This window comes from Hevea brasiliensis, chromosome 10 (assembly GCF_030052815.1).
Source record: "Hevea brasiliensis isolate MT/VB/25A 57/8 chromosome 10, ASM3005281v1, whole genome shotgun sequence".
Lineage (NCBI taxonomy): Eukaryota > Viridiplantae > Streptophyta > Magnoliopsida > Malpighiales > Euphorbiaceae > Hevea > Hevea brasiliensis.
The window spans coordinates 26,541,776-26,555,072 of record NC_079502.1 but is presented as its reverse complement, the minus strand read 5'-3'; the positions used below and the strand labels follow the sequence as shown (position 1 = coordinate 26,555,072).

Here is a 13,297-nt window from a genome sequence, read left to right as displayed (position 1 = left end):
ATATGTGTAATTAATAAATTTAAATCATCAAAATATTTGTAGTTTAATGGTAAAAGTGTTTTTATCAATTTTTTTAGTACTTTTCTTAATAAATTATAACACTTGTTAACTCAATGATTAATAATAATGTATTGATTAAAAGCTTTAATTATATAGATTAAAAGTAAAATATAATTTTTCTATTTTAATATATATAAACATAATGCAATATAATTATATATGTGTATGTATTTACATGTTTAATTTTTAAAAATCACTTTTTTATTTAACTATATATAATCTATACATACTTTAACACACTTTATATATATATATTAGTTATTGAAATTTTTTAATGTGAAAAAGGGAATTTTTTAATAACAAATTAAAAAAAAAACCCTTAAAACTTCTTACATAAATAAAGTTAATCTTAATGAATTAGAAACAAAAAATATAATATTTAAAAATTAATAAACTTTGCTTAAAAAATTAATTATTAGCAATAAATAATATAATATTTAGAGATTAATAAATTTTTTTTCAAAAATTAACTATTAAAAATAAATAATTATATATTTAGAGGCTAATAAATTTTTTTAAAAAAAATTAATTATTAAAAACAAATAATATAACATTTAAAAATTAATAAATTTTTATTTAAAAAATAAATTATTAAAAATAAATAATATAATATTTAAAGATTAATAAAATTTTATCTTAAATAATAATTATTAATAATAAATATTATATTTATTCCAAGATATTTACATTTAAAAGATGATATTTTATAGCGCGTCCATTGTTTTAATCTGAATGCTAGCTGTTATCAATTTGTCTCGTTTCATTGTAGGCTGTTATTCTGCTCCTTTCACTGCTGCGAAAATTTTATGACTGCGGAGCATCTAATCTCGTGCAAAATTTGTCATAAATGACTTTTCAGAGTCATTTTGAATGTTCTCAACCACAATGTACAGACTTTAGCCTATAATAATGAGAGTAGCATTAAACGTAAAACATGGATGTGTCTTTTAGTGCGTCCCGTGAGTCCTGTGACTCTTGCTGGACACCATTTCCACAAAAGAACAATGAGCTGAGGAGAAATCTACAGGTTCTTGTATGATTAGCCACAGCGTGCCCTTGTGTATGGATGACTACTCTCTAATTAGATACATCCTTTTGATCTTGATGATAACCAAAACAACCATCCATAATCTTTGGAATCTTTGGAAAATATGCTAAATACCATCTTCTTTTCTTGTGTGTTCATATTGTGCTTTTCACTTCTAAATTCCTTTGCTAGGGATACCATCTCATCAATAAACAGTTCACTTACCGATGGAGAAACCCTTATTTCCGCTGAAAACAGATTTGAACTGGGATTCTTTGCTCCTGCTGGAAGCTCTGATACCAAAAGGTATGTAGGGATATGGTATTACGGATTAAATCCAAGAACAGTCATATGGGTTGCCAATAGAAACAAGCCACTTTCGGACGTTGGTGGATGTTTTGCTGTGCATGACGGCAACCTCACGGTACTGGATAAATCTGGAAATCTTTTCTGGTCAACAGAGCTTGAAACACCATCACCAAGATATCGGCATTACTGGGAAGCTAAGCTTTTGGATTCTGGGAACTTGGTCTTGAGGAATCAGTTAGCGATAATCATATGGCAGAGCTTTCAGAACCCAACTGATACATTTATTTCAGGTATGAAGATGGACCAGAACATCGCGTTGACTTCATGGACTAGTCACGTTGATCCAGCACCTGGAAAATTCAAGTTTAATCCATATGAAGACGATAAGAACCAGTTCATCATTAGGAATGGACATTTCCCTTATTGGAGAAGTGGAGTATCTGGTGAATTCTTTAGTACAGATGAAGTAAATTCCACAGTAGCCTACCTTTTATTCAACTTTAACAAAAATGTTTGGCCTCACAGGTCAGAAGGCCATCCTTTACCCTCCAGTTATAATAAGACAAGGATTGTGATGAATTTTACAGGAGAGATACAATGTTGGAGCTTGGATGAGCGGAATGAATGGTCATTAATTTGGTGGGAACCAAAAGACAGATGCAGTGCTCTTAAAGCTTGTGGAAGCTTTGGCAGCTGCAATAACAACAACAAAATACCCTGTAAATGTTTGCCAGGTTTCAAGCCCCAACATCCGGAAGATTGGAACAAGGGAGAATTTTCTGGTGGATGCAATAGAAAGTCAACATCATGCGGCATGAATGACATCTTCTTGAACTTGAAGATGATGAAAGTGGCCAACACAGAATCAAAATCTGATGTTAATGAGACAAAATGCAGAGAGGAGTGTCTCAGCGATTGCCAATGCCACGCTTATTCCTATATTGAAGGTAATAATAGTTCTCGGAGAGACGTTGAACCTAGTAGCCCCACCTGCTGGATTTGGACAGAGGATCTTAGCAATCTACAGGAGGACTATCATAATGGTCATGACCTCTTTGTCCGTGTAGCGAGGTCCGATATAGGTACTTAATTTCTTCTCCTGTTCTTTTTCAATTAATTTGGATAAGTTTCTGGAAATTACTTAGCTTCTTGGTGTGGTAATGGAAAACCATATTTCTTGTAGCTTTTCTACATAGGAAATTTAGGGCTTCAGTATTATTTGAGAATTTTTAATTTCTTAAGCAATCTTCGTAAAATTGTTTGCCTTGTATTAGTTATCAGATTAGAATCTTCCTTAGTATTCCAAATCCTAGCAGGAATCTGGTTAGTTATGAAGTGCCTATAAACCCTTCACCTGATTGCTCATTAGAATTTTGTTCTGTATTGACAAGTTTCAACCTTTTCAGAATCAACGGCTAGAAATTGTGAAGCTTGTGGCACGAACTTAATTCCTTATCCCCTAAGCACTGGATCAAATTGTGGTGATCCTATGTACTTGAAATTCTACTGCAACAACTCCACAGGAAAGCTTAACTTTAAGGTACCTACCGGAACTTATGATGTCACCAGTATCAATCCAATTACAAGAACATTTGTCATCCATGCCAAAGAAGCAGATAATTGCAATGCTAGAAATAGTGCAATTCTGCATCTTGACCAGTCATTACCATTTAAAGTGATTAATGAAACCCACAACTGTAGTGATGAGGTGGAGAATTTTAGTGCTAATATTTTGTCAAAAGGTATGGATGAAATAGAGATCAGTTGGGATCCACCCCCAGAGCCAAGCTGCAGTTCATCTGCTGACTGCAAGGATTGGCCATTTTCAACATGCAAAGTGACAGGAAATGGCATGAGAAGATGCCTTTGTAATGCAAACTTTCGATGGAATGGATCAGCGCTGAATTTTACTTCTGGTGAGAATCTTATCATGTCCACGAAACTGCAATGTTGCATTTCCACTTTCGTGTTGAACTTCCCAGTTACTTGAGGGTCTACCATGCATGCATATATATGTCTGTGTATTTGTGAGTCGGATTTTTCTTTTAACTAGATCGGGTGCACTATAGATGGAAGACACAATATATATAATAATATAAATAGTAACACTCACTTGTTAAACAGTGAATCTCACAAGTATAAGTCTTGAGTCGGTGAAGAACCCAATGCAAATAAGAATTTCCTTGTGAGTCAAGCCATATCTCCTAAAAGGCAGGGTGCCAAATAAGATGACAATCTGGCACTGCAAGACAAAACACTGCAAAAGTCAATGAAAACCATATATTGTTTGAATTTGACACGTATTTCTTACAGTAAAGACTTTGTAGGTTCTTTTCTTCTAATTTGACACACAAGGATATTCCTCTTTCTTCCCGTAGAAAATACGAGTTATCCAAAGCAATTAGCCTCAAGAAGAAAGACACCGTTGCTTTTAATCATTGGAGTAACAATTGCAAGTGTCATAGTTTTTTCATGCACCATTGCTTTCATATGCATATGCAGAAGAAGGATGAGAAAAAGACAAGGTAAGTAGAAAAATTTTCCGTCTTTTATGTCAGAACTGAATTTTTGGGGTTCTACGCAGATATTTGTTTCATTTCTTAAGTCTATGGTTACAATGCTGAATTCAGAAAGAGAAAACATTGAAAGAAATGCAGCTCTATTGTATGGCACTGAGAAACGCATCAAAGACTTGATGGGCTCCAAAGATTTTAAGGAAGAGGACAAGAAGGGCATAGATGTACCATTTTTCAATTTAGACAGCATACTAGCTGCCACTGATAATTTCTCAGATGCGAACAAGCTTGGAAGAGGGGGCTTTGGGCCTGTGTACAAGGTAATTTCAGATTATTCATTTATGTTTGTCTGGCTGATGGCTCAATAACCTGTAATAGCACTTCGGTTCCAGGGTATATTTCCAGGGGGCCAGGAAATTGCTATAAAGAGACTTTCAAGTGTTTCAGGACAAGGGTTAGAGGAATTCAAAAATGAAGTTGTGCTGATTGCTAAACTTCAACATCGGAATCTTGTAAGACTTTTGGGCTATTGCATTCACGGAAATGAAAAGATTTTACTCTATGAATATATGCCTAACAGAAGTTTAGATTCTTTTTTATTCGGTAAGCCTCAAAAGGAGTTCCTCATCCTCATTTCAAGGCAAACTCAATATCTATATGTGTAAACCAGATTGTCAAAAATCACTATTTTCTGCTATTTTTATGCATGGAAAACATTCCAGATGAAAAGCTTGGCATGCTTCTGAATTGGGAGGTGCGCTTCAATATCATTATCGGAGTTGTTCGAGGACTTGTTTATCTGCACCAAGATTCTAGGTTGAGGATTATTCATAGGGATTTGAAAACTAGCAACATTTTACTAGATGCAGAAATGAACCCCAAAATTTCAGACTTTGGCTTGGCAAGGATATTTGAAGGCAAACAAACAGAGGGAAGCACAAACAGAGTAGTCGGAACTTAGTAAGTTTCACTTATGCCGTGTATATTTAAATGTGCATGCCTGATTACCTCCTGGGGATATCTTTTGGGGGATGACCAGTTGGCTTGTGGATCTGGATGAACAGCCTCTCAAACACAACCCTCATGGGTTGATTATTCATATATCAATTCAGAATTTTATATGACCCTGACTAAGCTGTTGGAAAAAAAAAAAATTCCTCTAATTGTCTTGATAATTGTTAAAATGCAGCGGCTATATGTCCCCAGAGTACGCATTAGATGGGCTTTTCTCAGTTAAATCAGATGCTTTTAGCTTTGGCGTGGTTGTGCTTGAAATTCTGAGTGGAAGGAGGAGTACCGGAGTATTTAAGCCTGAACAAGCTTTAAACCTTCTGAGTTATGTAAGTTCTACTAATTCGTCTAAGCCACAGTTCTCTATACTTGTTTAATACTTGGTTCTGACCAAATTTGAAATCGTCAGGCATGGAGATTGTGGAGAGAAGACAAGGCATTGGATTTCATGGACAAGACGATAAGTGAAAGTTGTAACAGCAATGAGTTTTTGAAGTGCCTACGCATCGCACTGTTATGCGTTCAAGAAGATCCAGCTGACCGGCCTGACATGTCATATGTTATTGTTATGCTCAACAGTGACACTGCAACCTTTCCAGCACCTAAGCAGCCAGCCTTTGTTGAAAGAGAAGGTATTGCTGATACAGCTTCTTCTTCAAGTAAACAAGAAATAAGTACCATCTCAACAACTGCATTTGGAGGAGGCCGATGATGCTCATGCATCAAATATAATGCTAGGCTATATTTTATTTATTTATTTATTTTCTCAAAAGTAAAATTGTCTGCATTTTCCTTGATAAATTGCCATATATGTTACTTCTGTTAAGCAATTGTAAGATGTCATACTCTATGATCAAATAGAATACAATCCCAGAACTAATGTTGTCAATGGTTGCCTGTTTGGTGTTCCAGTTGTATTGAGTTGGAAGAATTAGCTTAAAAAAATATGAAACAAGGGTAAAGATCGTGCATAATACAGTTTGTTGTTTGAGTATGATGTTCTACTTTTCTTCCATTGCTATACACAGCAAATGTGGGTTATATTAAGCGTGCTGCAAATGCAAAATATTGTAGCATATGGGTTGGGATCAAATAATTTCTTACATGGTCTTTGTAAATTATAACATTTACGTTTAATATTCTATTCATGTTGATCATTTATACTGAAATTTTAGTAAATCAAATGCGAACAAATGCTTTATTTATGACATAATAATCAGTTTTAAAGAGATAATTAAATGATAAACATATAGTTAATTACTGAAAAGACTTAATGGTACGTGTCTTAATTTAGTGGTGAAATGAAATAAAATCACAAGTTTTGCATCTCACCAAATACTAAAGTCTCCCTCCTCCAACCGATTTGAATTTGACACGTGTAATCCATACCAAATTTCATTAATATCAGTTATCCTAAATTGTCCTCTCTAGTCAAGGTTGGTGACTCCCTTAATTTTTTTTTTAAAGGTAATTAGCTCAAAGGAAAAGAAGAAGGATTATAAAAATGGTTTAAGGATTATAAAAATGGTTTTCTGCCAGTGAACAGTCCATTTCCATGTTTGCACATCACTCAGTAAGTGGGCAGCACATAAAAATCCATGTAGATTGGTGATGGCCTTGAAGGGTCATTATCAATCCAATAAAAAATGGACACATGAAGAGATTGGTTTTGCTTTGTGTATGGAGCCCCTCGCAATCCTATTCTTTTCAAGAATTTTCACAAAAAGAGGAAGAAAATTGAAGCAAAGGTGGGACCACAGATTGAAACATGAAATATACTAGTCCAGAGACCTTTGCATTGTTGCTCATCAACTTTGACAGCTTCCTTCCTCCCCAATAATTCAATTTAATCGACTAAACTTCTACTGAAATGGCAATTCTTTTTTTTGTTGTTTTGCCCTTTTTTCTGTCTCTATTCTCTTGGAAGCTATTACATGATATCATTTTCCACTCTCATTTGTAAAAGGCCATTGATGTCGGTGCTCCCATATACGCTCATCTGGAGATTTAGGGTTTAACCCAATATAGTTTTTTGGGGTTGACAATACAAAATTAAGCCTTTCCTAGTTTTAGTTTGCTGTATTTAAAAGGAAAGTAATTGTTCAAGTTGTCAACGTAACTAATTGTAAACAGTGGATATTACTTAGGTCCATCCTACTTAAGGTTTGGTGTAATTTATATTTTTGTATTTTAAATTTTTATACATTTTAGCATGTGAATTATTATATTATAAAACACTTCAATCTCTCAAATTTTTGTACTAGTGGTAGTGTAACGATTTAAGTATCTAATTTGAAACAACACAGATGTAAGTGTGTACACAGAATTTCAGAGATTTTTTTTTCCTTAAATTCAAGGGAGTTTGTAGTTCTATAAATAACTCAAGTACCTAACGTTTTTAATAAATGGTCTAATGAACAAAAAATATCAAAAGTTTTTACTAATTAATAATTATATTTTAATATTCTAATTTTGAATCTCGTATTTTAACTTTTAAAATTGGAAATAATTGTAGTCAAAATCTAAACATTAATTTGGAGGATTGTAAAAATTGTTTACCTGATTGATAGAAAACTGAAAAATAGTTTAAAGTCAATACATTTTGTTACTTTAAATTTTGAGATTTGAATATGCTCACAATCTTAAAGGTTGAAATATATGATCTAAAATTAGAACATTTATATATAATTTGTTAGCAGAAAAGTATATCTATTTATATCCAGTCGGCCTTAATAAATTTCCCTACACAACTTACATAGACGCATCCTCATATTGAACAAAAGGTTGCTTTCCTTAGGAAGCAATCATTTTGCAAAGGTTATAATCACTTCTAGGTATTTTTAGTTTTGGCTATAGTACATAGTCTGGTACCCAAGGACCTTGATTTGGATTGCAAATAGTGTTTCCCCTTTTTTTATTTTTATTTTTTGTTTGGATATTGTGTTTTGGACATTACCTTAAAATTGAGCTCCAAATCAATAATTTTTAAGTAAGGGATAAAGATTACAATTATTAAGGTGATTCACTAGTGCAATCCCTCAATTATTTTCAACCTGTAGTCTTAATGATTATTGCATACTATTACGTCATTTTGGATATTGAAACAGACAAATAGGGCCTACGGATAATTTTCATAGAGGAAAAGACATGTATTTGAATTTTAGCAGCAGCCAGTATAGATTTCCTAGTAAGCAAGGAAAGATTCTAACTACTTATATTCAGTTTGCAATCACAAATAAAACAAGTAGGATGAGAATTGAATGCTCTATAAAACAGATGCTACGCACTACATTAATTCCGTATGCGTTTCTGTTCTGCTCTTTGCTTCTACATTCCTTTGGCAGAGATACCATAACTAAGGATAGTTCTATCAGTGACAGCAGAGGAGAAACTCTTGTTTCGTTTGGTGAAAAGTTTGAGCTTGGATTCTTTACTCCTAATGGAAGCTCAGGAAGGAGATATATTGGGATTTGGTATTACATGTCGAATCCACTTACTGTTGTTTGGGTCGCCAATAGAGATAATCCACTTTTAGATTATGATGGAGTTTTTTCAATGGCAGAAGATGGCAACGTCAAGATACTGGATGGGAGGGGGAGATCTTACTGGTCGACAAATCTTGGGGCAGATTCATCTGTGGACAGGCAAACAAAGTTAATGGATACTGGGAACCTTGTTGTCAGCGATGGGGATGGAGAAAATCACTTGCGGAGAACTTTGTGGCAGAGTTTTGATAACCCAACTGATACATTTCTTCCTGGAATGAAAATGAATGAAGATATGGCATTGGTTTCATGGAAAAGTTATGATGATCCTGCATCTGGGAACTTTACTTTTCAGCTAGATCAAGAAGCAGACCAATTTGTCATCTGGAAGAGATCGATCCGATACTGGAGAAGTGGAGTTTCAGGTAAAGTTGGCAGCTCCAGTGAGATGCCTTCTTCAATATCATATTTCTTATCAAATTTCACCTCAACTGTAGCCCACAATGATTCTGTGCCGTACATCACATCATCATTGTACATAGACACAAGAATGATCATGAGCTTCTCAGGCCAAATTCAGTACCTGAAGTGGGACACTCAGAAGATTTGGACCTTGTTCTGGGCAATGCCAAGAAAAAGATGCAGTCTTTATAATGCTTGTGGAAATTTTGGTAGCTGCAACAGTAATAATGAACTTGTTTGCAAGTGTTTGCCTGGGTTTCAGCCAATCTCACCGGAATATTGGAATTCTGGAGACTACTCAGGGGGGTGCACCAGGAGGTCACCATTATGCAGCGGCAATGCTGCAAGTGACTCATTCTTGAACTTAAAAATGATGAAAGTAGGAAACCCAGATTCTCAATTCAAGGCTAAAAGTGAATTGGAGTGCAAAACAGAGTGCCTTAACAACTGCCAATGCCAGGCCTTTTCCTATGAAGAAGCTGAAATCACACAACAGGGAGAATCTGGCAGTGCCAAATGCTGGATTTGGTTGGAGGATCTCAGCGACCTTCAAGAGGAGTATGATGGTGGCCGAAATCTCAATGTACGTATATCAGTTTCTGATATAGGTAAATTTCTTACCTTTGAACCAGTTTAAATTTCAAAATTGATAACTTTTTGACCCACTGAGTTATATGTAAATCTGCTCTGTGGTTGATGTTCTTGGACTTCTAATTTATCATCACAGGCATATTTCTCTTGCATTTCTCATTTTATCGTAGCCCTTACACCTTATGTGTTGGTGACCACCATTCAGACTCATGTGAAGAGATTAGGATATCAGTGAAATTTCTATAATTACTTTATTAAACTTTCCATCTATAGTAGAGAACAAGATATCAATGACTAAAGTCCTGAAATTTCAAGAAATTTTACTTCTGCAGATTTAACTTCAAGGAACTGTGGGACTTGTGGTGCAAACATAATTCCCTATCCCCTTAGCACTGGGCCTAATTGTGGAGATCCCTACTACTTCAATTTCTACTGCAACATCTCCACAGGGCAACTTAACTTTCAGGCGCCAGGTGGCACTTACAGAGTCACAAAAATCAATTCACAAATGCGCAAGTTCGTCATGCAGACAAATGATGTCGATAGTTGCAAGGCCATAAATTCAAATACCAAATTTTTACTGCTCAACCAATCATCACCATTTCATGTGATTAGGTGGTGTATGGCTGATCTGGGAAATTATACTTCTGATGCATCATTTACAGGACGAGGTGAAGTAGAGGTAAGTTGGGACCCACCACCAGAGCCAACTTGCTCTTCTCCAACAGACTGCAAAGATTGGCCAAATTCGACTTGCCAGGCACCAGGAGATCGAAAGAAAAAGTGTCTATGCAATATGAACTTTCGATGGGATTGCTTGAGATTGAACTGTACTCAAGGTAAGCATGTTATCAACTCGAAAGAATCAAATGTTGCACATTCATTCTATACGTGCAAGTGAAAGAAATTTTCCTTTTTTATTCTTGCAGAAGGTTACAGGAAGCAAAAAAATAAACCTTCGATAGGAAAGATCCCCGCATCCCTTATTGTCGCAGTAGCTTTCGCTAGTGTCATTGGTCTAGTTGTTCTGTCAAGCACTATTATTTTTATGTATTTGCAGAGAAGAAGGCTTGCAATTGTACAAGGTAACTAGTAATCATATAACTGTTATTAATTGATGCCTTTTAGAAAAAGAAATGCATTTTCACAAGTTTTGCGATGAGGATTTTAGAAAACTAAGCCCAACATCAAAACTCAGGTATTGAAGTTAGAGGGTATAAGAAGTTATTACTTGTTGGTATCTTTTCTATTTATTAGATATGAAATGTCACATCTCTAACACCACCTTTTGAAACTTGCTATCCTACTTGTATGTGGTACAATTTTATATTACAGCATATATTTTTTATTAGAACGCACACGGGTTAAGCTCTACTGTTAAGAACCTAGTATGAAAAAAGTGTAATTAATTGATTAAAAGCACAAGAGGCGAAATAATAGAAAGCTAAGGTTCACATAGCAGAAATACGTTGCCAAATTAAAACTTGGCGTGAAATGGGTAAACATGTAGCAAATAGACAATGTGAATGTGCATAATGAGGAGCGTATAATTAGTTCTGATATCATATTACAAATCAAGTTCAACCTCAAATTCAGGTGTTGAAGTTAGAAGGTCTAATATGTTATCAAATTTTGATATTTTGTGTTTATTAGATGTGGAATTTTGTATCTCTAACTGGGATATGATGCTTTGTTATGTTATGGCAATGATCCTGTAAAATCAGGAAACAGGGGAACTCTGCAAAGACATCTAGGCCTTCACTTGTATAACAGTGAGCGACTTGTGAAAGATATAATTGACTCAGGTAGGTTCAAAGAAGACGAGACAAAAGCCATGGATGTGCGATATTTTGACTTGGAAAGCATATTAGCTGCTACAAATAAGTTTTCAAATTCAAACAAGCTAGGACAAGGTGGGTTTGGACCTGTTTACAAGGTAATAACCCATTTATTTTCCTCGTGTTGGTTATCAGAAATTCAAACATTAAGTTCATTTGTCAGTTAGGTTATGGTTAAAATTGGATCTCTATGGGTTCTACAATCAGGCTACATTTCCGGGAGGAGAAGAGATTGCTGTTAAGAGGCTCTCAAGTGGTTCTGGTCAAGGCTTGCAAGAATTTAAAAATGAGATTGTACTGATTGCCAAACTTCAGCATAGGAATCTTGTCAGGCTTTTAGGCTATTGTGTTGAAGGAGATGAAAAGATGCTACTCTATGAATACATGCCCAACAAAAGCTTGGACTCTTTCATATTTGGTTAGTTTTTTCATTGTGCAATATACCTTCCAAAATTTACTGGACTGATAGAGACTTGCATAAAATAGTCATTGATTCAACGTTCTTGAATGGAAAAAAAAAAAAAAAAAACCTTGCAAGATCGAAAGCTGCGTGTGACTTTGGACTGGGGGATGCGTTATAGCATAATTTTGGGAATTGCTCGTGGGCTTCTATATCTTCACCAGGATTCCAGGCTGAGGATCATCCATAGAGACTTGAAAACAAGTAACATTTTGCTAGATGAGGAGATGAACCCCAAAATTTCTGACTTCGGCTTGGCAAGGATTTTCGGAGGCAAAGAAACAGCTGCAAATACCACCAGAGTAGTTGGAACCTAGTAAGTTTTATGTCAATTTTCAAATCACCAAAGTTAATTGTTCAATTTTCGTGCCATATACTTCTCAAACCCTGATCTTCCTAGGTTAGAAAAACAGTCAGTTGCTTACATTTTCACTGAAGAGCTATGAAATTCTGGTTATGCAGTGGATATATAGCTCCTGAGTATGCACTGGATGGTCTATTTTCTTTCAAGTCAGATGTGTTCAGCTTTGGAGTAGTGGTGCTTGAGATTATAAGTGGAAAAAGGAACATAGGTTTTTATCAACCTGAACAATCTCTGAGTCTTCTAGGTTATGTGAGTTTGTGCAACTTTTCATATTTTTCTGAACTCCATAATCCTGCATTATTACTTCATGCCACTTCCCATTTCAAAATTGTTCACAGGCCTGGAATCTGTGGAAAGAAGAAAAGGCGTTGGACTTTTTAGACCCAACCCTGAGGAAAACCTGCAATGCAAATGAATTTTTGAAGTGCATAACTGTTGGACTTTTATGTGTACAAGAGGACCCCTGTGACCGTCCCACTATGTCAAATGTACTACTCATGCTTGGCAGTGAAACTGCTTCTCTTCCAGGCCCTAAACAACCAGCCTTCGTTGTTAGGAGATGCCCTTCCAGCAGAGCTTCTTCATCTGGCAAACCAGAAACTTGCTCCAACAACGAGTTAACGGTCACGCTAGAAGACGGCAGATAGCAGAGAGGTTCTATATATGAGTTTTCACTTTCTATCCCCTCTGAAAATTTCATTTTTATTTATGCATTCTTTGGTTTTATCCTCCTTTAACTGTATATCAATTATTTATGGAATTGCTTTTATTTTCATGTACTGGTCAGGTACTTTGCACACAAAAGTTATTAAAATATTTTTATTTGATATCTGTAATTTTGTTATTCAAATTTTAATTATGAATTTATATAATATTGAAATTTAAAAAAGTAATAACCAAAATGTTTTCAAACCTTACAGAAAAAAAAAGAGAAATTTAAGAATTTGTGACGTGGGTTTAGTAAATTTTCCGAGCACCAAAGAATATTTGGCAAATTTTAAAATTTTTGGAAAATCAAAAGAAAACTGAAAAAGTTGACTTTGACAAAAGACATGTCCTTTGGTTGAAACAATTGCGCGCCTAGATGCTCATCAAATCTGAATGACATGTTTCGGATAAGACAAACCAAAACAACATGTTGTTAAGGTACAAAAGGCCAGCAAGATTTACCTCT

General features: G+C 35.1%; 1 protein-coding gene across 1 annotated transcript; it reads left to right on the top strand.

Moving 5' to 3' along the window:
- The first annotated feature begins 1,035 nt into the window (after positions 1–1,035).
- LOC110669769 (uncharacterized) lies at positions 1,036–12,959 on the top strand. Its single transcript, XM_058129247.1, has 16 exons — positions 1,036–2,478; positions 2,803–3,312; positions 3,775–3,921; positions 4,027–4,232; positions 4,305–4,515; positions 4,635–4,872; positions 5,102–5,252; positions 5,333–5,627; positions 8,270–9,478; positions 9,794–10,300; positions 10,391–10,546; positions 11,186–11,397; positions 11,507–11,717; positions 11,838–12,075; positions 12,222–12,372; positions 12,462–12,959. Exons 1-16 carry the CDS (start codon positions 1,212–1,214, stop codon positions 12,768–12,770), a joined length of 6,018 nt encoding a protein of 2,005 aa, XP_057985230.1. The 5' UTR covers positions 1,036–1,211; the 3' UTR covers positions 12,771–12,959.
- The last annotated feature ends 338 nt before the right edge of the window (positions 12,960–13,297 follow it).